At 40.5% G+C, this 25,649-nt stretch overlaps 1 protein-coding gene across 1 annotated transcript in view; it reads right to left on the bottom strand.

Moving 5' to 3' along the window:
• Positions 1-8,920: 8,920 nt before the first annotated feature.
• The window catches only part of LOC126267919 (uncharacterized), a 95,945-nt gene continuing 79,216 nt past the window's right edge, over positions 8,921-25,649 (bottom strand). The window contains exons 2-3 of the mRNA XM_049973229.1: positions 9,863-10,036; positions 8,921-9,037 (exon numbers count right to left, since the gene is read on the bottom strand). Of these exons, the coding sequence (XP_049829186.1) occupies positions 8,921-9,037; positions 9,863-10,036 (291 nt within the window). The remainder of the gene's footprint in view (positions 9,038-9,862; positions 10,037-25,649) is intronic.

Here is a 25,649-nt window from a genome sequence, read left to right as displayed (position 1 = left end):
TCCCATTTCATATTCATTTGCATATTCTTCCATTTCCATAATATTGTCCTCAAGTACATCGCTCTTGTATAGACCATCTATATAATCCTTCCACCTTTCTGCTTTCCCTTCTTTGCTTAGAACTGGGTTTCCATCTGAGCTCTTGATGTTCATACAGGTGGTTCTCTTATCTCCAAAGGTCTCTTTAATTTTCCTGTAGGCAATATTTATCTTAGCCCTAGTGAGATAAGCCTCTACATCCCTACAATTGTCGTCTAGCCATCCCTGTTTAGCCATTTTACACTTCCTATCGATCTCATTTTTGAGACGTTTGTATTCCTTTTTGCCTGCTTCATTTATTGCATTTTTATATTTTCTCCTTTCATCAATTAAATTCAATATTTCTTCTGTTACCCAAGGATTTCTACAGGCCCTTGTCTTTTTACCAACTTGATCCTCTGCTGCCTTCACCACTTCATCCCTCAAATCTACCCATTCTTCATTCTTCTTCATCTGTATTTCTTTCCCCATTCCTGTCAATTGTTCCCTTATGCTCTCCCTGAAACTCTGTACAACCTCTGGTTTAGTCAGTTTATCCAGGTCCCATCTCCTTAAATTACCACCTATTTGCAGCTTCTTCAGTTTTAATCTACAGGTCATAACCAATAGATTGTGGTCAGAGTCCATATCTGCCTCTGGAAATGTCTTACAAGTTAAAACCTGGTTCCTAAATCTCTGTCTTACCATTATATAATCTATCTGATACCTTTTAGTATTTCCAGGCTTCTTCCATGTGCACAACCTTCTTTTATGATTCTTGAACCAAGTGTTAGCTATGATTAAGTTGTGCTCTGTGCAAAATTCTACTAAGCAGCTTCCTCTTTCATTTCTTAGCCCCAATCCATATCCACCTACTACATTTCCTTCTCTGCCTTTTCCTACACTCAAATTCCAGTCACCCATGACAATTAAATTTTCATCTCCCTTCACTATCTGAATAATTTCTTTTATTTCATCATACATTTCTTCAATTTCTTCGTCATCTGCAGAGCTAGTTGGCATATAAGCTTGTACTACTGTAGTAGGTGTGGGCTTCGTATCTATCTTGGCCACAATAATGCGTTCTCAAAATAGGTAAATATTGTTATTTCCCCACCCTCAGATAAAGAGTACTACAGGTCGTAAGAAAGTGTATTATTTAACAGAAAGCAAAGCATTCTGACATGTCTAAACAGATAGAACTACAACCCACTGTGGCTATGAAACCTCAAGGAAAGATATCATTAGTTGTGACTGGGCCCTATTTCACATGTAATGGCAGAGTAAAATACATAGTAGGTCTCCCCACAAAATATGTAAAATTGTAAGCTTTACAGTACATTACAGCCAGTTCAATTATAAGACAAATTAAAGAGGATTATTTTGCAAGAGTAGGAAAAACAGAAGCGATATTAACTGATAATGCCTCATATTTTGATGGATGTAAAGGGAAAGAGTTTGTAAATTCCAACCAAATCAACACATTTAAGTACCAAATTTCATCCCAAAGCATCACCCACAGAAAGAGTGTTTAAGGAATTCAACAGGTTTGTGAGGATCAATATACCTTGTAAACATACTAAGTGGATTGAATATGTCACTCCTTTCTTACAAGTTGTTAGCAACCTTCTCATACATCAACTGGATTTATACCAAATGAGCTGATGTTCAATTGAAAACAGGTAGATGAGTGGGAAAAACATTTGTCCAATATACCAGTACCAGAATTTTCAGTGGATGATAAAATATGAAAAACAGTAACCAACCTTGTAACCTGTACTAAATATAGGAAAGGAATCTATGAAAGAAAGCTGAAACATACAAAAGTGTTTTTTATGGGACAAAAGGTGTTACTTAGAACACATTACCAACCCACAAAAATTGGAAAACTGAGTTGTAAGTGGCAAGTACTATACACTGGACCATTCATAATTACTAAAATCTCCTACTGTGGAACATACAAGTTAGTATCCACAAACATGGGTAAAGACAATTGCCTTTATCCATACAAAGACTTTTGGATATTTAGATATTTATGAAGGGCTGTGAATATGTATAATAGTATTAGATTTAGGATGCTGGAAAATCACATTCCAGAATCTATATTGTTAGTTGATAAACTAATTTCTGTTCGTATTTTTTCTTATACATCAAATGTGTAAATGATGTGTGGATGTAACAAGAGAGAATTTTAATTTTATGTGTCTACAGATGAGGATACTTTACATACAATGCTTTGCCTTGTGTGTAACTTGTGAAATGCTCAGTAGTGTGCAACGCATTGCACAGTTTGCTGTGATGTTAATGGTATCAGAGCGGTGCAGCATAAGTGCCTTGGGGAGCAAGCTACTCACCAAACCACAAGTGCATGCGCACCAGACAGACACATCTGAAAGTGTTGGAGCCCCCAAAACTGACAAACAAGCCCTATGAGCTACAACCTGCATTAGCATTTGTAAAGCCTATTACATAAAGAGGGACACTAAAAATTAAGGGCATGTCTTATAATACAACTTTGACTATCTAAAAAATACAAACATAACAAAGATAAGCTAAGGGTTTATATACATAGAAAGGGACCCTAAACTATGAGATATTTACTTAAGTTACCCTACTATATACATTATTTCTATATGTGTACAATTTTTACAAATTTAAGCAGTGAAAGTACGTTCACTAATCATATTTGAAGGACCATAAAGTCTTGCTACAGGTAAACAAGTGAGTTTAGTATAAGTGGCAAACTGAATAAGAGGTTGCACCATGTACGTAATACAGTTTAACTTTCAGATTTATAAGGTAAGTAAAGATACACCCATGACTTTAAAATAAGTTTTGTGGTAGCATGGCTGCACACTGAAATGAATGAATACATTGTTGAATATATGAAAAATGTATTAGTAGCCATCAGGCTGCTATACACTTATCTATGAAGATTTAGTTTTAAGTTAATGTTAAGTTCTTTTTGTTCCAGACAATGATGCATCAACATGTCTTAAAGTGAAGAAAGATAAATGCTTGTAGTGCATTAGGTACCATATGGAAATAAGAAGGAGTGCTCCACAAGATAAATATGGTTATTAGTTTATGATATATTTGAATGAGATAGTATGAAAGTATATGAAAAAGAAAACAATTGCAGTACATCACATATCACAAGTTTGAGCACTACCAAACTAATGTGAGTGTTGACTACCCATGAAAGCAACAAACACCTGAATAACATTGAAATTTTTATCCATGTTCGTTACCTATGTAAACACTGTTTTATGCTCATTGTACATAACGTATCATGTGGATGATACAATACTGTATACCTTGTGACGTTCACATGCTTCACATCTCTGTTGATCATCCTCGCTGTTGACGTATTGTATTGTGACACTGGTTGAATAACGATTAGTGGGACTTCAACACTGACTACTTTAAATGATATAGCTGACAGGTGCACATTTGCATGTCACCATTCTTTACTTTCACTTTTCAGAACCCCTCAATAATATACAGTTATATTGTCAGTGCACTATTGTTTAACATTTGATAAGTCTCACTAATAGGTTGCAAGCAAACATCAACATACTGCTACAATAGTTTACTGTTGAACATCTACAAGCAGTAAAAACCTAACCACATAGTTCTATCCACAAAATACAGTATGTATTGAACAGACACTGTCATTGTTTTAGCACACAGCCTATTACACTTATTTCACAGTTAAGTGGATGCATTTTTGTTGCTCTAACTGACACATGTTTCTTGTCTGAAACTCAGCCGTGGACTGACTGTCTTGCGACCAAAATTTGGGCACTTATATATCCTCACAATAATAGGCACTGCAACTATACATTGTTTGATGTTTAATTTACAGAAATTACAATTGAAACTTGACTCATTCAATTAACTGAATACATCGAAAAATTGGTTCTTTTTAACAGTTTCTTCTATTACAAGAGTTAGGCTGAATTATTTGTTTAAATGATGAAATTAACAGATATTGTTATGGAAACAACACTTTTGATGACACTGTTAATTACTTTCGAAATAATTAAAGGCTGGCTCTGCTAAGATGTTTTAGAATAGAGCCAAATAGACCCTTTATGAATACTATTAGTTGTTCCTCCAAATATTTATAACTAGTACAGAATTTGTATTTGTTTATAAGGTAACAATATACAACACAATTGCTGATTTCACTCTATAACAAAAGTTACTAACTAGGCATAATCAAAATGAATTATAAAATCAATTACATACATAAAACTAAACACAAAATTAGATCTGGTGTTATATTCTTTAAAACCAATGGCCAACCTTTCTCTTTTAATAAAATGAAGGTTATATGCAAGTACATTAATGATAATTAGTTAAAAGTAAAAAAAAAAAAAAAAAATTTAATGAGGCAGATGGCAAAACAAGAGGTGATGTAAAAATACCCAACTTGCTTCGTCACAACTTCAGCACATGAAATGGCCATCCTTTACATAATGAACATAACAGGTAAACATGACTAAGTATTTGATATGATTGGTGTCATCACATTTGAGTTGTGTTTATAAACAACAAACTACTTTCTTCTAGGGAACACAGTTAAGACCAGCAACAAGATGTAACTGAGCACGTAAATGCCTTTCTGTGAAATTTCCTGAACCCTGTAGTGTGTAAATCCTTCCTGGAGAATGCTAGAGAGGCAAGGCTGAGCTTAGAACAAGTCACTATAGATTAAATGAAATGTATGTCAATCTATGCCATAAAGGAAAACATAGCCTATTATTGTATAAATGTTATGTAAAAAATCTAAAGCCAACTGAGAGTAATAGTGTACCCATATAATTGAAATTGAACAATGTAACGAAACTGTAATCTAACAAAATTTACTAAAGTAAAATGACAAGCAGACTCTAATGTACAGAAGCGACAATAACAGCATGTCAGCAAATGAGTAGGATAAGTGAATTTTGTAATTGTATTTGTATTTTCTTTTGTTATGTGTGTGATAAGTAGAAAGGACACTACAGAAACTTTATTTAATGCAACTGTATGAAAAACACTCAGAAACAAAGTGCAAAAACATGTGAAACCTGGCTGTAAAGTGTTAAGTGGGCATGTGATATATGTGAGTGTGCGAGTGATAAATGCCTGGGTAAGAACAAAATTATAAATGTGTCTTGCATAAGGTGTAATTCCTCTCCAACCTCAAACTGGAGGTTTATGAAATGAGTTTTCATTACTTGACAAATGAAGTATAAGTCAACATTACAGTGTGAATACATAGAAGTTTTACTTAGGTTTAGGTATATCATTTATTGAATTCAGGATTGTCATTTATACCGTATTTGAAATGTGTGCTAGGACAACTGGTATTAATTAATTTATTTATTTGTCCATATAAATCTCTTTTTCAGTACATATATTGTACACAGGATATTGGACAGAAAACTTTTTTGGCTATTGGTTTTCAAACATCAAACAAACATTATTTAAATTTTTATGACAAACAGGATCCATACAGTTAATAATTACAAATTTTTGAAGTACTGTATAAACTTATTTCTGCAATTAAAGATACAAATTACATTTTTTCTTGCATAAGATACTGTAAGATTGAATAGTAGTAGTTTTTCAGAAGGTAGGTTGTCACAGACTCTTTAAAGCTTTTTTGCAGTTCATGAAGAGGTTATATATGTCTTGGTAATCTGTTGTAAAGTTTTGTTCCTGCATGATATACACAATTTTGGCATAATGTGGTGTTACAATGATTAACATGTATGTCACTGTCTGACCTGGTACTGTAATCATGGACATATTTGTTTTGAGGAAAAAGGTTTTCTTTTTTTTGACATGCATGACAATTTGCAGTATATAAATGCATGGAAGGGGTAAAATCTTTAGATATTTAAAGAAAGGTTTGCATGGTTTTCTGCTGCTCACTCATTTCATTATTCTTATAATTGCCTTTTGATTCCTGAAAACTGTTATGGCCTGGTGTACATTTCCCCAGAAAATGATTCTGTACTTCCATATTGAATGTACATGAGCAAAGTATACAGCCCTAACTGTTTCTTCACTAGTATTGTTGCAGAGAATTCTTACTACATAGTTGATTTTTGCTTGTTATGAATTTAGGTATGTGATACGTGTGCTCCATTTAAGATTTTCCTGGATATGAATCCCAAGAAATTTAGTTTCATTGACAGCACAAATGTTTTGGTTATCTATACATATTACAGGTTGTGCAAGATTTTTATTTTGATCAGTGTGGAAATTCATGAGTATCGTCTTTTGTGGATTAAATACAAGTCTGTTTCTGGTAAACCAATCAGACACTCTTTTTGTAATATCTTTTGCAGATGCAGTAAGATTTTCTTCTTTATTCCTTTCAATCAATAGACTGGTGTCATCTGCAAACAGTACTGGTTCAGAATCCCTAACGTGTGATGGGAAATCATTAATGTAGACCAAAAAAAGAGAGGGACCTAAAATGGAGCCCTGTGGAACACCATGACTTAGTCCACAACGTTGTGAAAGGTGTTTCTTGAGTTCAATTCCTTCCATGTACTTAATTTCAGTTACCTGAGAGTGATATTCCAAATATGATTTAATCCACTGATTTGGCACACCTCTTATACGATACCATTTAAGCTTCCTCAACAGTATACATTGATCAATCACATCAAAAACTTATGTTGAGTCCAAGAATAAACCTGAGATATTTCTGTGGTTGTCCAGTGCATTTAAGACCAGGTTTATCAGATTGAAAGTGGCTGTTTCAATTGATCGCTGTGGTCTGAAGCCATGTTGACATCCATAAATAATATTATTTTTGCCGAAGAATGTAATTAGTTTTGAAAGGAACACTTTTTCAATTATTTTCGATAACCCTGACAATAGAGACACAGGTCTATAGTTACCCATACTTTGATTATCACCTTTTTGTATAGGGGTATTACTTTTGCCATTTTCAGTTGCTGAGGGAATACACCACATGATAAGGAGGAATTGCATATGTCCAATAAAGACAAAAGTATTTGTCTTGCTGTTATTTTTATAATATAATCTGGAATATCATCAATACCAGTTGCATACTTGCTTTTCAGTTAATTTATGGTACTTAGGAGCTCTGTTGTGCCCTCTGGACTGAGGAACATGGATGTATTATTTATTTCGATAGATGAAAGTTCTTTCCATGTTGTATTAGGTGGATCTCCAAATTTTTCCTTCACTAATTTTCCAGCAACAGTTGTACAGTAAGAATTGAAACTGTTTGCAATTGCCGTAGGGTCAGCGACATTTTTGCTGCCATGTGACTTCAGAATATGGACTTAGTTTTATTGGATGACTTCAGAATTCATTTGTCATTTTCCTTAATTTTTGCCTCTTTAATGACCTGTTTCAAAAATAACTTGTATTTTTGAAATAATTATTAAATTCTAGGCTGCTGTGAGTTTTAACTGCAGAAAAGGTTCCCGCTTCCTTTTACAAGATACCCTAATGCCTTATGCAATCCAGTTTTTGAATCTATCTGTGCTTTTGGAAATCACTTTCCTTTGTGGTAAAGCTATGTCAAAGTTATGCTTGGAAATGTCCAAAAAATTTTCCATCTTTTCGTTGGTAGTAGAGGTATCATGTACTTCTCTCCAAGATTGTTCACTGATTAGGTACTGGAAGTATTGAATATTTTTCCTACTATAAATTCAACACTACTGATTTAAATTACTTAACTTATAAATAAAATTGATATTTGACTTCTTATCTGAGTGTGTACACTGAGGACAATTTTATTTGACACATATTTACTTACTCATACTGTATGATCTTCGTACGATACATTGAGATCAATCTTGGTGAGATATGCACTACTGCTTTGCTACATATTGGGCAGTAATTGTTCATATTAGCAATTTAAATCATATGTATGGAAAGCTTTTTTAAAGTAACAATTTTGCAGAAGGAAAATAAACCTATAATGTCACTGAAGATAGCACAAAAAGTACTGAAACATGCCTGGGTAAGAACAAAATTATAAAGGTGCCTTGCATAAGGTGTAATTCCTCTCCAACCTCAAACTGGAGGTTTATGAAATGATTTTTCATTACGTGACAAATGAAGTATAAGTCAACATTACAGTGTGAATGCATAGAAGTTCTACTTTGGTTTAGGTATATCATTTATTGAAATCAAAATTATCATTTATACCATATTTGAAATGTGTGCTAGCACAACTGGTATCAACACTACTGAGTTAAATTACTTAACTTATAAATGAAATTAATATTTGACTTCTTATCTGAGTATATAAACAGAGGCAACTTTTATTTGACACATATTTACTTACACATACTGTATGATTGTTGTCTGATACACTGAGATCATTCTTGGTAAGATATGCTCTACTGCTTTGCTACATATTGGGCAGAAAGAAATGATGTTTTACTTGAAACATCCTGTCATAGGAAAGATGAGAACTTATACAGATATGGACCATTTGGAAAGAAAAGATACATTTGAATACAAATGATTTAGGTTGGGAAAATATTGATAGCTTATTGCATGTGAATTTAGCTATGGGAGGGCACTGACACTTGGTTCATTTTTATTTGAGTAAACACAGAGAAATGATACACTGGTTAATTGATCATGAAAACTTGTATAAGAACCTCCATGATGCTATCAGTATATATTATGTTTGCAGTGAAAGACTGAGATTTGATTTATGGTTGCCTGACTTGAAATGCAGTTCAAAATAAGTTATTTTAGGCACAAAGACTGAGTCTGTGTTGTGTAAGAGGAAGTTCAAAACGTTTTCTTCTATACATGGTATTACTGTATCAAGTAACTGATCACTTCAGGAAGCTGTACTATTTTTATTGTAATTACTGTCATATGTGTGAATGTATAAATTATATTACTTTCTTAGGTCTTTCATGGATAGCCTGTAGGGTGACAACCAACCGCAAAGAGAATTCTGAAATTGATATCCTGGCATATCTGTTGTACATCTCTCTTTACAGGATTCTCTTTCCTTTCGTTATGATCTTAACATGTGTGTACAATATTCTTTTAGTGAATAGTGTGACTACATACATGCATGTCCAAAAGAACATTGCATAGTAATTCAGAATAACACAGCCACTGCAATACGATAGTTATCTACTGACACTGAGCAGATAAATTTCAAGTTAAAAGTGTCTCACCTGCATGGGACTGTATGTAATGGATGTGTGAGTACAGGTTGATCACATACGGAAGTCTGAGTCTGGACATGGGTTGTGCTCAGATAGCCTAAGGATAACGTGACCGGTTGTTATTGGTGGGAAATCTGCATTCAAGTCACAGTCCAGCAAAGATTTTAATTGTTGTTATTCCATTACACAGCTAATGGTTTTCCATATTTTGCAACTGCAAATACATTTCATGTATATCATAAGGGCTGTAGTTGCTCCAGTACCTATTCCTTTCTACATGAATGTGCATCCAAATGAATGATGCATCATAATTCGGATTAACACAGGCACTCTAATATCATATTTATCTGCCAACAATGAGCAAGTGACCTTCAAGTAAAAAAAGTGTAGCCTGTATGGGAACACACGTAATTGATGTGTGGGGACATGTTGTAGACATTCGGTTGATGATATATTGAAGTTTGGGTCTGATGAGTCATGTGCAAATAGCTTAATGGTAAGGCAACTGCTCATGATATGAGGGAAATCTGTGTCCCAGTCGAACATAGATTTTCATCGTCATCAGCAGCTATTGGTTGAACTTCTTCATAACTGTGTATACATTTCATGTATATCCAATATGGTGGCATTATTTTTCATATGTAGCCATAATGTAAACTTACCTCATTCCCTTTATCTCCAAAATCGACAGTAATGGTCTCTGCCATATTCCAGCCATTATCATCCAGAACAGGTGCGATTTTTGCTATTATGTATGGTACTCCAATATAGTGAAGTAATTTCAGTTCCACAATAGTTGATAACTGTATACCAAGTGGCACAGGGGGGAAAAAAATCTGTAAAAGACATATGAAGAGAAATTACAAACTAGTTGTGAATCCCATTTGTTAACAGTATGAGATTCCTCCATTCAGGAACTTATATATAACTCATCAAAATGGATGAGCCTACTGGACAATTTCTCTTACTCTAGTTAGCTTTGACACAGAATAATTGAGAGGGAAGCAAATATTTTAAAAGTCATCCTGCTTTCCCATATTTATCAAAATGCTACTATTTTTCTCTAAAAGCTAACTCAACACCCCTATGTTCACATTGATATTTATTGTAAAACTCAAGAATAGAGATCTGTCGACAGTTGACAATGATTGCAAAAATCTTCAGTTCTTAAAGGTAGATATTAAATGAGTTATATAAAGAATGGCTAATAAAACAAGGCTCTATTTTAATTTAAGAGAATTTTCAGCTTCTTGGTTTATGTTAGATGAGAGTTTGTTGAAGAACTTCACAGCAGAGCACAGATGCCACTTTCAATTCTAGATAAGGAATCTGTGTTTACGTAGAAAAGATTTTTCTGTCTTGTGTTCTGGCTGTGAAACTAACATGGAGCATTTTATAAATAAATGAAGAACACCATTAAAAAGGTAACGTAATGGAAAATGTCTGTAAGAATTCGAAAACATTTAAAGAGGCCTCTGCAAGAAATGTTGTTGTCGTCTTCACAGACTTATAAACGCACAAATCCTTTGCATTAGTTTTATAAGTGACAGAAACCAGCTGTTGTTGTAAGTGTATATCAAAGATGACGGCGCCACATACAGACATACTTACCAACATATCCGCGGAAAATTATGAGAGAAGGAGAGAAATGGTGTTAAATTATATCCATGGTCGCAAGAATGGATCCATTGACAATGTTTAAATACTATATAAGAAAGAAACATGACTTTTGACTGTCAAAATGTGCACTGTAGTTATCGTGATATATTGTTTAAATGTGTTTACGAAAGGAGTATCGATAAGACTGTGTGACTGCTTCCACTACAATACAATCTTATGTTTGCAAAACTGTATTTACAGAAGCTTGAAAAAGTGATAGAAGTCACAACTTTGAACATGGCTGACGTTTGCAGCAACCGTGTACACAAATTTGAAAAATATGTAAAAATCTTCCGACCGGTTGCATAGAAGTCAGTTCAGAGTGTCGTGAAATTGTTGTAAATGGGCAAAACCATAACTTCATATGGCCTAAAAAATTCTGTCATGTTAACCGTAATGAGAACAACTTCAGTCTCCCAGTAGCAAATAATTTTGAACTTTTAATCTGTGATGAGTCTAATAGATGTGAAAATAGTGAAAGAGGCGACGTACTTTTACCAAATGCAGAGATTAAAAACCAGTCAAGCAAGAAGTCTTGTAATAACAAGCAAGGAAATACCAGTACTATAATCTGCTGGGAACCTACATATCATGAGAACATGACAACCACAGGCCAGAAAAACGAAGAAGATATTTACGAGTGCTCAGACAGTCATAGAAAGGGCTTAGCTTGTATCATGTGCAAAATTCAAACTATGTTTAAAGTTAGTGGAATAACAAAAACAGGGGCTCCCTTGAGTGAAATTCTGAACACTTTTAGGGGCCTGGAAGAAACTATTTAATAATCGGGGGTGTTAAAGACATTTATAGAAATGAGGGTAAACTGGCCACAAGAGTGCTAAGAAGCACACTACAGAAAATTACCAATGTGAACTTGTATATTTCAAGTACACCACAAAGACATAACGTGATGGAAAAATCTTGTATCAACGAGGAAATCGCTGTTACTAATAGAAAATATGAAAAAATATGCCATAGTTTCCTGATTGCCACATATGTGAATGTACCACAACAGCTTCAACGGTATCAGAAGCAACTAAAGACTATACAGTAGCATCATTAGCAAGAAATGGAAACTAATAATGATCCTAATTTTTTTAAAAATCTTAGTAATTACAAAAAGGTGTATAGAAGTATAATTAATCTAGCAAAAGTATTAAGTATACATTGACTAATAAGGAAGGCAGACAATAAATCAAGAACTACATTGGAAATTGTTAAAAGAGAAATAGGAAAGAGCTCTAAAGATCAGGATATTGTACATAAATCTAGTGATAACATTGAAATAATGAAGGAAGTCTTGCCCATTTACATTATCAACTACTTTATAAGTGTACCTAATAAATTATGCAAGAGCTTTACCAAAGAAGAGAAAACAACAGCGCCAATAGTAGTCAGTAGAATGATAGTAAGTCCCACTAGTAAATATGAAACATTGAAAGTAATTAACAGTGCAAAACCCAAAATGTCTGCAGAACTGGATAAAGTGCCAGTGACAATAATAAAAAAAATTGCCTCACAAATCTTGGAACACTGGTAAATATTGCCAATTTATCATTCAATGAAAGTGTGTTCCCTCTAAGGCTGAAAATTTCTATGGTTAAACCATTATTCAAAAATGGGGGTACACATAAGACAGTAAGCTATAGACCTATATCCCTCCTTCCATTGTTATCAAACATTTTTGAAAAACTGATGAAAATTAGACTCATAAGCTACCTTGAAACATTCAATCTTCTAAATTGTAATCAACATGGTTTTCATGCAGATCACAGCACATAGACAGCTATGCAGGCCTATATGGAAGAAATTATTAGAAATTTAGACAATAACAAATGTGTGGTAGGAATCAACCTAGATATTTTCAAGGCCTTCAATACAGATCTTCTAAACACTAAAATACTAAAAATTATTGAGATTTGGTTCAGTGCAAATAAACTTACACTCAATGCAAAGAAAACAAATTACATAGAGTTCGCTAAAATGATTCAGGATGAATCTAGAACTGGATGAGAGTGCATTCTGCAAAAGTGTAAGGAATGCATATAGATGAAGCTATGAATTGGAAACACCATGTAAAATTTCTTACACATATACTTAACTCAGCCTGCTTTGCACTGAGAGTTAATTGCAAATATTTGCCCTCCAGAAGGCATCCTTTGGATACTTTCATTCTGTTGCGTCATTTGGAACAGTGTTCTGGGCCAGCTGAAAATCTAATTTGAAAGACATTTTTATTTTACAAAAATGGGCTGTTTGAATAATTACCCGCAGTCTGACACAAGCTCACTGCAGATCTCTTTTCAAAAAGTTAGGAATACTTACTCTGCCATCAGTCTATGGGGATCGAGATGTTACATATGTTAATATCAAACCCAACATTAAGTATTTGCTCGTTTATAACAAATTAACTTTATTTTGATTATGTTAGTACAAACACATCCACTCGAATACAGAGTTCGGAACACACTGAGATCAACAGTTTTCAAAGAAGTTTGTTCCCAAAGATGAGGCGGTCAACTCTTGCAGTCAATAACCACCACAGAGCCCCTGCTGGTAGTGCAAAGCATGGAAAAATGATGAGAGGCGTGTGTGCACCCGACTGGCTGATGGCGCAGGTGCAAGTGACAGATCGTGTCATGACAGGCGCTAGTGCGAGTTGCAATCGGACCGTTTCTCGATGTCTTGGTAGGCACAACCAACGGAGGGAAGGAGGCACGGAAGGCATCCACAGGTTGACCGTGGCTTGCTGCTGATGGCAGGTTGGAAGCAGAAGGTGGAGACGTGTCGGTGGGGAGAACATCATCGTGCCAAGGCCATGTGGCACAGCGGGGATTTGATCCGATCAAAGGTGCAGAGTGCATAGAAGATGCAATGCGATATATTGCCAAAGTATCTGCTGGTGAGCACTGCAGTAAGTGCAACATGTCTGGTAACAGTTTGTTATTGGTTATGACATAAAGGAGTAAGCATGCTGTGGCTTAACAGGTTGCACAAAAGATGCCTGATGAGCAACACTAGCGGTAATGACGGAGTTATAGATGTGCTTGATGTTGCAGCAGAGGAGAAAACAGCAAGCTGCACATGACTGACCTTGGTGGCGGATGACTTCAGTGTAGATGAAAGCGTGACCTCAGGTTCCTTGGACGGTGAGTGTGTTATAGTGGCAGATGGTAGGATGTTCCGAGGAGAGTTGACAGTGTCATTGTTTTGATGTGCAAAACAGTCATGATCAAAGGTTGGGGGTCGTGGCTGTGAGCCCTGTGCATGAGACATGACGACGGCGAGATGTGGTGGATGGCTAACGTGGTCGGCGAAACTGTGGTTGGAACAGGAAGGCAATGAGACGTAATGTGAATGTGAAGAAGTCGAATTGCCAGATGAACCACAGCTCCATGCCGGAGATGCGACACAGTTTGATGGAACTGGAGCTGTGTGTGTGCTGTTGGTGTTGGCGCTACAGTCGAGTCGTAAGGCTGCAAGCTGCTCACACGAAACTGCTGCACGGTCATGTGACAGAGCGAAAAGATGCTTGATCTTCAAAGTAGAAACTGCAGATACTTTGGTCGTCCATTGCAGAGGTAGTGAAGAGGGTGCAAAGCAAACAGCACTGGAATGAGGCTGGTTATGCTGTGGTACAGAAACGAAGTGTCTGGAACTACCAAGGGAAGGTGGCAGCGTCATAAATAAGTTGCTTGTATCACATCAGTAACGTAGAATTCCCACTTGAGGCGGCATGATGATGACAGTTGTGTCATCTCAGACATTGATCCATGTAGCGTGATCATCAGGGTATTAGTTGTAGCTGGTTGTAACAGCGAAGAATCATCAGCAATCGGAGGCAGAACAATGGCAGGAGCATCTCGTTGCATGTCGTGCTTGGTCGGTGTCAGCTGCAGTATGTTTAATTGATCTTGTACCAACAAGTTGTATGTCACAATTTGTTCACGCAGTTGCTGCAGTTGTTCAGGCAAAAATGTGTCGTGAAGCAGTCTGCTGTGTATCACAGGATAAGATGGGGCCAAAATCAGAATCTGTCTCTATCAAAGGGTAACCTGGCATACAAGACAAGGTCTACGGCACAGTATTGACATAACAGCTCGAGTAGAAGAGATCGTGTGTGAGATCGCAAATGTGAAACTCAGTACTCGGCAGAGGCGAAGTGAGAACACATTCACTGCTGTATGAAGCATTGATACAGCTGAAATTGTTTTCTGAGGTGGGTGAACAAGTTGCAGGTGTGATCAAGTAGTGAATGGCCTGGCGGTAAGTGTGCATAGTGTCAGTGAGTTGTTGACAAGATGCGGGTGCTGTAGCCATGGCGGGATCAAATGTTGCGCAGCTATTTGTTTTGACTGGGTTGAGGTCAGTGACCCAGCAAGAGGTGGCCGTGATGTCACTGTCAGTAGCAGTCGAGCAGAGTCGGTGCAGCTCAGGTGCTGTGTAGAGGGAGGCGTGGCACGTCCAGTGTTGCACTGAGAAACAGCCGGCATTCTTGTCAGAGTAATTGGTGCATTGTCGTTGATTGGTAGGATGTCCTTCATGAAATCGTTCCTGAAAATTCGACCAGGCATGCAATTTATATGTAGTTTGGAGTTCGTGCGAACTGGGATTTGCAACATAGTCCCCGTTCGTTGCAGTCCATTGTTTGGCATGATTGTCTTGTATCAAAGCACAGCAGAAAGTTAATGCATTACACAACAGAAAGTCAAAATTGTCCAAATTAATTATTGAAGGAGCACTGCACTGCCCATAAGTGAAATTACAGAAACGTTGAGCGCGTTTCGACGGACGACATGTGCACCTTGGTCGTACTGTCGATGTGTGAGAAGGTGATGAAAGTTACCAAAAAGCACAATTCACACAAGAGTCGGGAATTTATGCACTAATTACACTTCCTGTACACTGAGTCCAGATGCGGCACGATGCGAAGTCGATGGATATAGAAATCCAACAAAGGCTTGCTGCATTGTTTGTCTATGGCGATGTTCCAGTACACATTTCTGGCATCATAAGTGGCGTTCGTGAGTGTTGGGGTCACCAGTATGGGGATCAAGATGTTATGTATGGCAATATCAAACCCAACATTAAGTATTCGCTCATTTATAATGAATTAACTTTATATTGATCATGTCACTACAAACACATCCACTCAAATACAGAGTTCAGAACACACTGAGACCAACAGTTTTCAAAGAAGTCTGTTCTCAAAGATGAGGCGGTCAACTCTTGCAGTTGATAACTGCCACAAGTCTATATACTTAAATGTCTACTGTTAACCAAAAACTAACCTAAGCAATGTCCACACAAATGCAGACTGTCACAACTACACTCCTGGAAATTGAAATAAGAACACCGTGAATTCATTGTCCCAGGAAGGGGAAACTTTATTGACACATTCCTGGGGTCAGATACATCACATGATCACACTGACAGAACCACAGGCACATAGACACAGGCAACAGAGCATGCACAATGTCGGCACTAGTACAGTGTATATCCACCTTTCGCAGCAATGCAGGCTGCTATTCTCCCATGGAGACGATCGTACAGATGCTGGATGTAGTCCTGTGGAACGGCTTGCCATGCCATTTCTACCTGGCGCCTCAGTTGGACCAGCGTTCGTGCTGGACGTGCAGACCGCGTGATACGACGCTTCATCCAGTCCCAAACATGCTCAATGGGGGACAGATCCGAAGATCTTGCTGGCCAGGGTAGTTGACTTACACCTTCTAGAGAATGTTGGGTGGCATGGGATACATGTGGACGTGCATTGTCCTGTTGCAACAGCAAGTTCCCTTGCCGGTCTAGGAATGGTAGAACGATGGGTTCGATGACGGTTTGGATGTACCGTGCACTATTCAGTGGCCCCTCGACGATCACCAGAGGTGTACGGCCAGTGTAGGAGATCGCTCCCCACACCATGATGCCGGGTGTTGGCCCTGTGTGCCTCGGTCATATGCAGTCCTGATTGTGGCGCTCACCTGCACGGCGCCAAACACGCATACGTCCATCATTGGCACCAAGGCAGAAACGACTCTAATCGCTGAAGATGACATGTCTCCATTCGTCCCTCCATTCACGCCTGGCGCGACACCACTGGAGGCGGGCTGCACGATGTTGGGGCGTGAGCGGAAGACGGCCTAACGGTGTGCGGGACCGTAGCCCAGCTTCATGGAGACGGTTGCGAATGGTCCTCGCCGATACCCCAGGAGCAACAGTGTCCCTAATTTGCTGGGAAGTGGCGGTGCGGTCCGCTACGGCACTGCGTAGGATCCTACGGTCTTGGCGTGCATCCGTGCGTCGCTGCGGTCCGGTCCCAGGTTGACGGGCACGTGCACCTTCCGCCGACCACTGGCGACAACATCGATGTACTGTGGAGACCTCACGCCCTACGTGTTGAGCAATTCGGCGGTACGTCCACCCGGACTCCCGCATGCCCACTATACGCCCTCGCTCAAAGTCCGTCAACTGCACATACGGTTCATGTCCACCTTGTCGCGGCATGCTACCAGTGTTAAAGACTGCGATGGAGCTCCGTATGCCACGGCAAACTGGCTTACACTGACGCTGCTAGCGCCATTCGACGGCCAACACCGCGGCTCCTGGTGTGTCCGCTGTGCCGTGCGTGTGATCATTGCTTGTACAGCCCTCTCGCAGTGTCCGGAGCAAGTATGGTGGGTCTGACACACCGGTGTCAATGTGTTCTTTTTTCCATTTCCAGGAGTGTTTAACAGAAGGAGCAAGAATGATCTCCACATAGAACAAGTATGAAGAACGCGAACTCAGAAGCATGTGAGCCACATGGAGTTTAAGCTCTATAGCGCACTGCCACAGTGCATTAATGATTTAAAGGGCAATACAAATTTTAAATTGGAACTTAGAAAATTTTTAATTGATAAATGTTGCTACTCAGTAAATGAATATCTTGAAGACCAAGAAAGTGACTTTACAAACTAACTTCCACAATTTTTTGTCTTCGTTTATTTCAGCTCTTATTATACTTTACCATCTATAGTACTAGTTAAATATTGTTACTGAGAAACAAATAACTATAAACCATATATGCGAAAAGAAACTCTAAGTTTGCTGTCATTTCTTATAGACAATTTCATTTTGTATATTCTGTATTGTTAGTTTCTATGTATGGCAAGTCTAATATCATTTTTATGATGACACAGATGCCAAATAAATAAAATAAGTAAAAATAAAATTTCCTTGACAAACTGGAGGCAATAGGCATCAGAGGAATTGGAAGGAAATTGTTTGTATCCTATCTCCAAGATAGAACCCAGGTTGTGGAACTCACCTCATCTTAGAGTAACCAAAAGATAAAGTGGGTATCTGATGCTAAGAAAGTACAGGTAAGTGTCCCTCAGGGTAGTGTTCTTGGCCCCCTATTATTCCTAATCTATATAAATGACTTTGAAAGGCCCAACAGATCATCAAAAATTATGTTATTTTCAGAGGAAAGAAGAATAATTTTAAGTGATGACGGCAAATCCTTATTCACTACAGCTGAATAAGTTCTGAAGAGTGTGCAACAGTGGTTTTACACTAATAAGTTAACACTCAATTTAAATAAAACAAATTATATACAGTACGATAAAGTAAATGAGAAGGATGATCACCATTTATCATTCAATGACCACGAAATGGAGAAAGTCTGGTCTCTACGAAATTTTTGGGCATGCACATTGATCAACACTTGAGCTGGAAAGACTATGCCACATACATATCCAAAAAACTCAATTCAACATGTTTTGCACTGAGAATAATTTCAAGAGTTTGCAGTGCAAAGTGTACAAGATTTGTGTATATGGTTTTTTTCGATTCTATTATATCCTATGGAATAACATTTTGTAGTGCAACTAAATGTCGCTTGAGAGAAGTTTTTAAATTACAGAAAATTGACATTCGAATTATTAGACACAGCTCTCCACAGACAAACTGCAAGCCCTTGTTAATGCAGCTAAACATACTTATAGTACCATCTTTGCAGATATTAAAAAGCATACTGCATAACACACTTCATGACTACAATACATGTATCTACAAGAATCTGCATGTAGAAAGAACAGGAAAAACAGAAACTCAAAAAAAGTCAGCCACTATGGGATAAAGCTTCATAATGTTCTGCCCCTCTGCATCAGGGGAACAGAAGATGAAGGAAAATTTAAGTGAGAATTAAAAAGTATCTGATAAATAAATGTTTTTATAGCATAGAGGAATATTTTGAATCCCTAAATCACTAACTGATCAATATCATGTTGTTCTTATTTTCAGTGCTATGTCTGATTTATACTCTTTTAACTCTAAATTATCTGTAATATGTGTTTACCAAATTGTACTGGTACATGTTAAAAGAGCATGTAAACGAACAAGCCATTAATTAAAAGTTTTTTATTTATCAACATATTATACACTCCTGGAAATGGAAAAAAGAACACATTGACACCGGTGTGTCAGACCCACCATACTTGCTCCGGACACTGCGAGAGGGCTGTACAAGCAATGATCACACGCACGGCACAGCGGACACACCAGGAACCGCGGTGTTGGCCGTCGAATGGCGCTAGCTGCGCAGCATTTGTGCACCACCGCCGTCAGTGTCAGCCAGTTTGCCGTGGCATACGGAGCTCCATCGCAGTCTTTAACACTGGTAGCATGCCGCGACAGCGTGGACGTGAACCGTATGTGCAGTTGACGGACTTTGAGCGAGGGCGTATAGCAGGCATGCGGGAGGCCGGGTGGACGTACCACCGAATTGCTCAACACATGGGGCGTGAGGTCTCCACAGTACATCGATGTTGTCGCCAGTGGTCGGAGGAAGGTGCACGTGCCCATCGACCTGGGACCGGACCGCAGCGACGCACGGATGCACGCCAAGACCGTAGGATCCTACGCAGTGCCGTAGGGGACCGCACCGCCACTTCCCAGCAAATTAGGGACACTGTTGCTACTGGTGTATCGGCGAGGACCATTCGCAACCGTCTCCATGAAGCTGGGCTACGGTCCCGCACACCGTTAGGCCGTCTTCCGCTCACGCCCCAACATCGTGCAGCCCGCCTCCAGTGGTGTCGCGACAGGCGTGAATGGAGGGACTAATGGAGATGTGTCATCTTCAGCGATGAGAGTCGCTTCTGCCTTGGTGCCAATGATGGTCGTATGCGTGTTTGGCGCCGTGCAGGTGAGCGCCACAATCAGGACTGCATACGACCGAGGCACACAGGGCCAGCACCCGGCATCATGGTGTGGGGAGCGATCTCCTACACTGGCCGTACACCTCTGGTGATCGTCGAGGGGCCACTGAATAGTGCACGGTACATCCAAACCGTCATCGAACCCATCGTTCTACCATTCCTAGACCGGCAAGGGAACTTGCTGTTCCAACAGGACAATGCACGTCCGCATGTATCCCATGCCATCCAACGTGCTCTAGAAGGTGTAAGTCAACTACCCTGGCCAGCAAGATCTCCGGATCTGTCCCCCATTGAGCATGTTTGGGACTGGATGAAGCGTCGTCTCACGCAGTCTGCACGTCCAGCACGAACGCTGGTCCAACTGAGGCGCCAGGTAGAAATGGCATGGCAAGCCGTTCCACAGGACTACATCCAGCATCTCTACGATCGTCTCCATGGGAGAATAGCAGCCTGCATTGCTGCGAAAGGTGGATATACACTGTACTAGTGCCGACATTGTGCGTGCTCTGTTGCCTGTGTCTATGTGCCTGTGGTTCTGTCAGTGTGATCATGTGATGTATCTGACCCCAGGAATGTGTCAATAAAGTTTCCTCTTCCTGGGACAATGAATTCACGGTGTTCTTATTTCAATTTCCAGGAGTGTATATATATATATATATATATATATATATATATATGATGTAAATAAAATAGAAAGAAACTTCCACATGGGGAAAATATATATAAAACAAAGATTCCAAGACTTACCAAGCGGGAAAGCGCCAGTAGATAGGCAAATAAATAAAACACACAAACACACACTCAGAATTTCGAGCTTTCGCAACCGGCGGCTGCTTCGTCAGGAAAGAGGGAAGGAAAAGGAAAGATGAAAGGATGTGGGTTTTAAGGGAGAGGGTAAGGAGTCATTCCAGTCCCGGGAGCGGAAAGACTTACCTTAGGGGGAAAAAGGGATAGGTATACACTCGCGCGTACACACACACACATATCCATACATACATACACAGACACAAGCAGACATATTTAAAAGCAAAGAGTATAGGCAGAGATGTAAGTCGAGGCGGAAGTGTGGAGGCAAATATGATGTTGAATGACAGGTGAGGTATGAGTGGCGGCAACTTGAAATTAATGGAGATTGAGGCCTGGTGGATAACGAGAAGAGAGGATATACTGAAGGCGAGTTCCCATCTCCGGAGTTCGGATAGGTTGGTGTTGGTGAGAAGTATCCAGATAACTCGGATGGTGTAACACTGTGCCAAGATGTGCTGGCCATGCACCAAGGCATGTTTAGCCACAGGGTGATCCTCATTACCAACAAAGACTGTCTGCCTGTGTCCATTCATGCGAATGGACAGTTTGTTGCTGGTCATTCTCACATAGAAAGTGTCACAGTGTAGGCAGGTCAGTTGGTAAATCACGTGGGTGCTTTCACACGTGGCTCTCCCTTTGATTGTGTACACCTTCCGGGTTACAGGACTCGAGTAGGTGGTGGTGGGAGGGTGCATAGGACAGGTTTTACACCGGGGGCGGTTGCAAGGGTAGGAGCCAGAGGGTAGGGAAGGTGGTTTGGGGATTTCATAGGGATGAACCAAGAGGTTACAAAGGTTAGGTGGACGGTGGAAAGACACTCTTAGTGGAGTGGGGAGGATTTCATGAAGGATGGATCTCATTTCGGGGCAGGATTTTAGGAAGTCGTATCCCTGCTGGAGAGCCACATTCAAGGTTTGATCCAGTCCCGGGAAGTATTCTGTCACAAGTGGGGCACTTTTGGGGTTCTTCTGTGAGAGGTTCTGGGTTTGAGGGGATGAGGAAGTGGCTCTGGTTATCTGCTTCTGTACCAGGTTGGGAGGGTAGTTGCGGGATGCGAAAGCTGTTTTCAGGTTGTTGGTGTAATGGTCGAGGGATTCAGGACTGGTGCAGATTCGTTTGCCACGAAGGCCTAGGCTGTAGGGAAGGGACCGTTTGATATGGAATGGGTGGCATCTGTCATAATGGAGGTACTGTTGCTTGTTGATGGGTTTGATGTGGACGGATGTGTGCAGCTGGCCATTGGACAGATGGAGGTCAACGTCTACGAAAGTGGCATGGGATTTGGAGTAGGACCAGGTGAATCTGATGGAACCAAAGGAGTTGAGGTTGGAGAGGAAATTCTGGAGTTGTTCTTCACTGTGAGTCCAGATCATGAAGATGTCATCAATAAATCTGTACCAAACTTTGGGTTGGCTGCTTGGGTAACCAAGAAGGCTTCCTCTAAGCGACCCATAAATAGGTTGGCATACGAGGGGGCCATCCTGGTACCCATGGCTGTTCCCTTTAATTGTTGGTATGTCTGGCTTTCAAAAGTGAAGAAGTTGTGAGTCAGGATGAAGCTGGCTAAGGTGACGAGGAAAGAGGTTTTAGGTAGGGTGGCAGGTGATCGGCATGAAAGGAAGTGCTCCATTGCAGCGAGGCCCTGGACGTACGGGATATTCGTGTATAGGGAAGTGGCATCAATGGTTACAAGGATGGTTTCTGGGGGTAACAGACTGGGTACGGATTCCAGGCGTTCGAGAAAGTGGTTGGTGTCTTTGATGAAGGATGGGAGACTGCATGTAATGGGTTGAAGGTGTTGATCTACATAGGCAGAGACACGTTCTGTGGGGGCTTGGTATCCAGCTACAATGGGGAGGCCAGGATGTTTGGGTTTGTGAATTTTAAGAAGTAGGTAGAAGGTAGAAGTGCGAGGTGTCGGTGCGGTGAGGAGTTTGATGGAGTCAGGTGAAAGGTTTTGTAGGGGGTCTAAGGTTCTGAGGATTCCTTGAAGCTCCGCCTGGACATCAGGAATGGGATTACCTTGGCAAACTTTGTATGTAGAGTTGTCTGAAAGCTGACGCAGTCCCTCAGCCACATACTCCCGACGATCAAGTACCACGGTCGTGGAACCCTTGTCAGCCGGAAGAATGATGATGGATTGGTCAGCTTTCAGATCACGGATAGCCTGGGCTTTGGCTGTGGTGATGTTGGGAGTAGGATTAAGGTTTTTCAAGAAAGATTGAGAGGCAAGGCTGGAAGTGAGAAATTCCTGGAAGGTTTGGAGAGGGTGATTTTGAGGAAGAGGAGGTGGGTCTCGCTGTGATGGAGGACGGAACTGTTGCAGGCAGGGTTCAATTTGGATAGGGTCTTGGGGAGTTGGATCATTAGGAGTGGGATCAGGATTGTTTTTCTTCGTGGCAAAGTGATATTTCCAGCAGAGACTACGAGTGTAGGACAGTAAATCTTTGACAAGGGCAGTTTGGTTGAACCTGGGAGTGGGGCTGAAGGTGAGGCCTTTGGATAGGACAGAGGTTTCGGATTTGGAGAGGGGTTTGGAGGAAAGGTTAACTACTGAATTGGGGTGTTGTGGTTCCAGATTGTGTTGACTAGAATTTTGAGGTGTTGGGGGGAGTGGAGCTAGAAATGGGAGATTGAGTAGATGCGAGAGACTGGGTCTGTGTGCAATGAGAGGAGCTTGAGGTTTGTTAGAAAGGTTGTGGAGGGTGAGTGAGTTGCCTTTCCGGAGGTGGGAAACCAGGAGATTGGATAGTTTTTTGAGGTGGAGGGTGGCATGTTGTTCTAATTTGCGGTTGGCCTGTAGGAGGATGCTATGTACAGATGGTGTGGATGTGGGAGAGGAAAGATTGAGGACATTGATTTGGGATAGGAGTTGACGGGTGTGTTCATTGGCCGAGTCGATGTATAGGTGAAGGATTAGGCGGGTGAGGGCTATGGATTGTGCTGTTTGGAACTGGTATAAGGACTGATGGAAAGAAGGATTGCAGCCAGAGATGGGAACTTTAAGTGTGAGGCCTTTGGGAGTAATGCCAAATGTCAGATTCACCTGGTCCTACTCCAAATCCCATGCCACTTTCGTAGACGTTGACCTCCATCTGTCCAATGGCCAGCTGCACACATCCGTCCACATCAAACCCACCAACAAGCAACAGTACCTCCATTATGACAGCTGCCACCCATTCCATATCAAACAGTCCCTTCCCTACAGCCTAGGCCTTCGTGGCAAACAAATCTGCACCAGTCCTGAATCCCTCGACCATTACACCAACAACCTGAAAACAGCTTTCGCATCCCGCAACTACCCTCCCAACCTGGTACAGAAGCAGATAACCAGAGCCACTTCCTCATCCCCTCAAACCCAGAACCTCTCACAGAAGAACCCCAAAAGTGCCCCACTTGTGACAGAATACCTCCCGGGACTGGATCAGACCTTGAATGTGGCTCTCCAGCAGGGATACGACTTCCTAAAATCCTGCCCCGAAATGAGATCCATCCTTCATGAAATCCTCCCCACTCCACCAAGAAAGTCTTTCCGCCATCCACCTAACCTTCGTAACCTCTTGGTTCATCCCTATGAAATCCCCAAACCACCTTCCCTACCCTCTGGCTCCTACCCTTGCAACTGCCCCCGGTGTAAAACCTGTCCTATGCACCCTCCCACCACCACCTACTCCAGTCCTGTAACCTGGAAGGTGTACACGATCAAAGGGAGAGCCACATGTGAAAGCACCCACGTGATTTACCAATTGACCTGCCTGCACTGTGACGCTTTCTATGTGGGAATGACCAGCAACAAACTGTCCATTCGCATGAATGGACACAGGCAGACAGTGTTTGTTGGTAATGAGGATCACCCTGTGGCTAAACATGCCTTGATGCACGGCCAGCACATCTTGGCACAGTGTTACACCGTCCGAGTTATCTGCATACTTCCCACCAACACCAACCTATCCGAACTCCGGAGATGGGAACTCGCCTTCAGTATATCCTCTCTTCTCGATATGGGCCAGGCCTCAACCTCCGCTAATTTCAAGTTGCCGCCGCTCATACCTCACCTGTCTTTCAACAACTTCTTTGCCTCTGTACTTCCGCCTCGACTGACATCTCTGCCCTTACTCTTTGCCTTTAAATATGTCTGCTTGTGTCTGTGTATGTGCGGATGGATATGTGTGTGAGTGTGTGTGCGAGTGTACAGCTGTCCTTTTTTTCCCCTAAGGGAAGTCTTTCCGCTCATGGGATTGGAAAGACTCCTTACCCTCTCCCTTAAAACCCACATCCTTTCGTCTTTCCCTCTCCTTCCTGAAGAAGCAATCATCGGTTGCGAAAGCTAGTAATTCTGTGTGTGTGTTTGTGTGTTTTGTTCATGTGCCTGTCTGCCGGATCTTTCCCGCTTGGTAAGTCTTGGAATCATTGTTTTTAATATATTTTTCCCATGTGGAAGTTTTGAAATAAGAACACCGTGAATTCATTGTCCCAGGAAGGGGAAACTTTATTGACACATTCCTGGGGTCAGATACATCACATGATCACACTGACAGAACCACAGGCACATAGACACAGGCAACAGAGCATGCACAATGTCGGCACTAGTACAGTGTATATCCACCTTTCGCAGCAATGCAGGCTGCTATTCTCCCATGGAGACGATCGTAGAGATGCTGGATGTAGTCCTGTGGAACGGCTTGCCATGCCATTTCCACCTGGAGCCTCAGTTGGACCAGAGTTCGTGCTGGACGTGCAGACCACGTGAGACGACACTTCATCCAGTCCCAAACATGCT

The sequence above is a fragment of the Schistocerca gregaria genome, chromosome 4, assembly GCF_023897955.1.
Source record: "Schistocerca gregaria isolate iqSchGreg1 chromosome 4, iqSchGreg1.2, whole genome shotgun sequence".
Lineage (NCBI taxonomy): Eukaryota > Metazoa > Arthropoda > Insecta > Orthoptera > Acrididae > Schistocerca > Schistocerca gregaria.
Note: the sequence above shows the minus strand (reverse complement) of the source record. Positions and strands in the feature narration are given on the sequence as shown.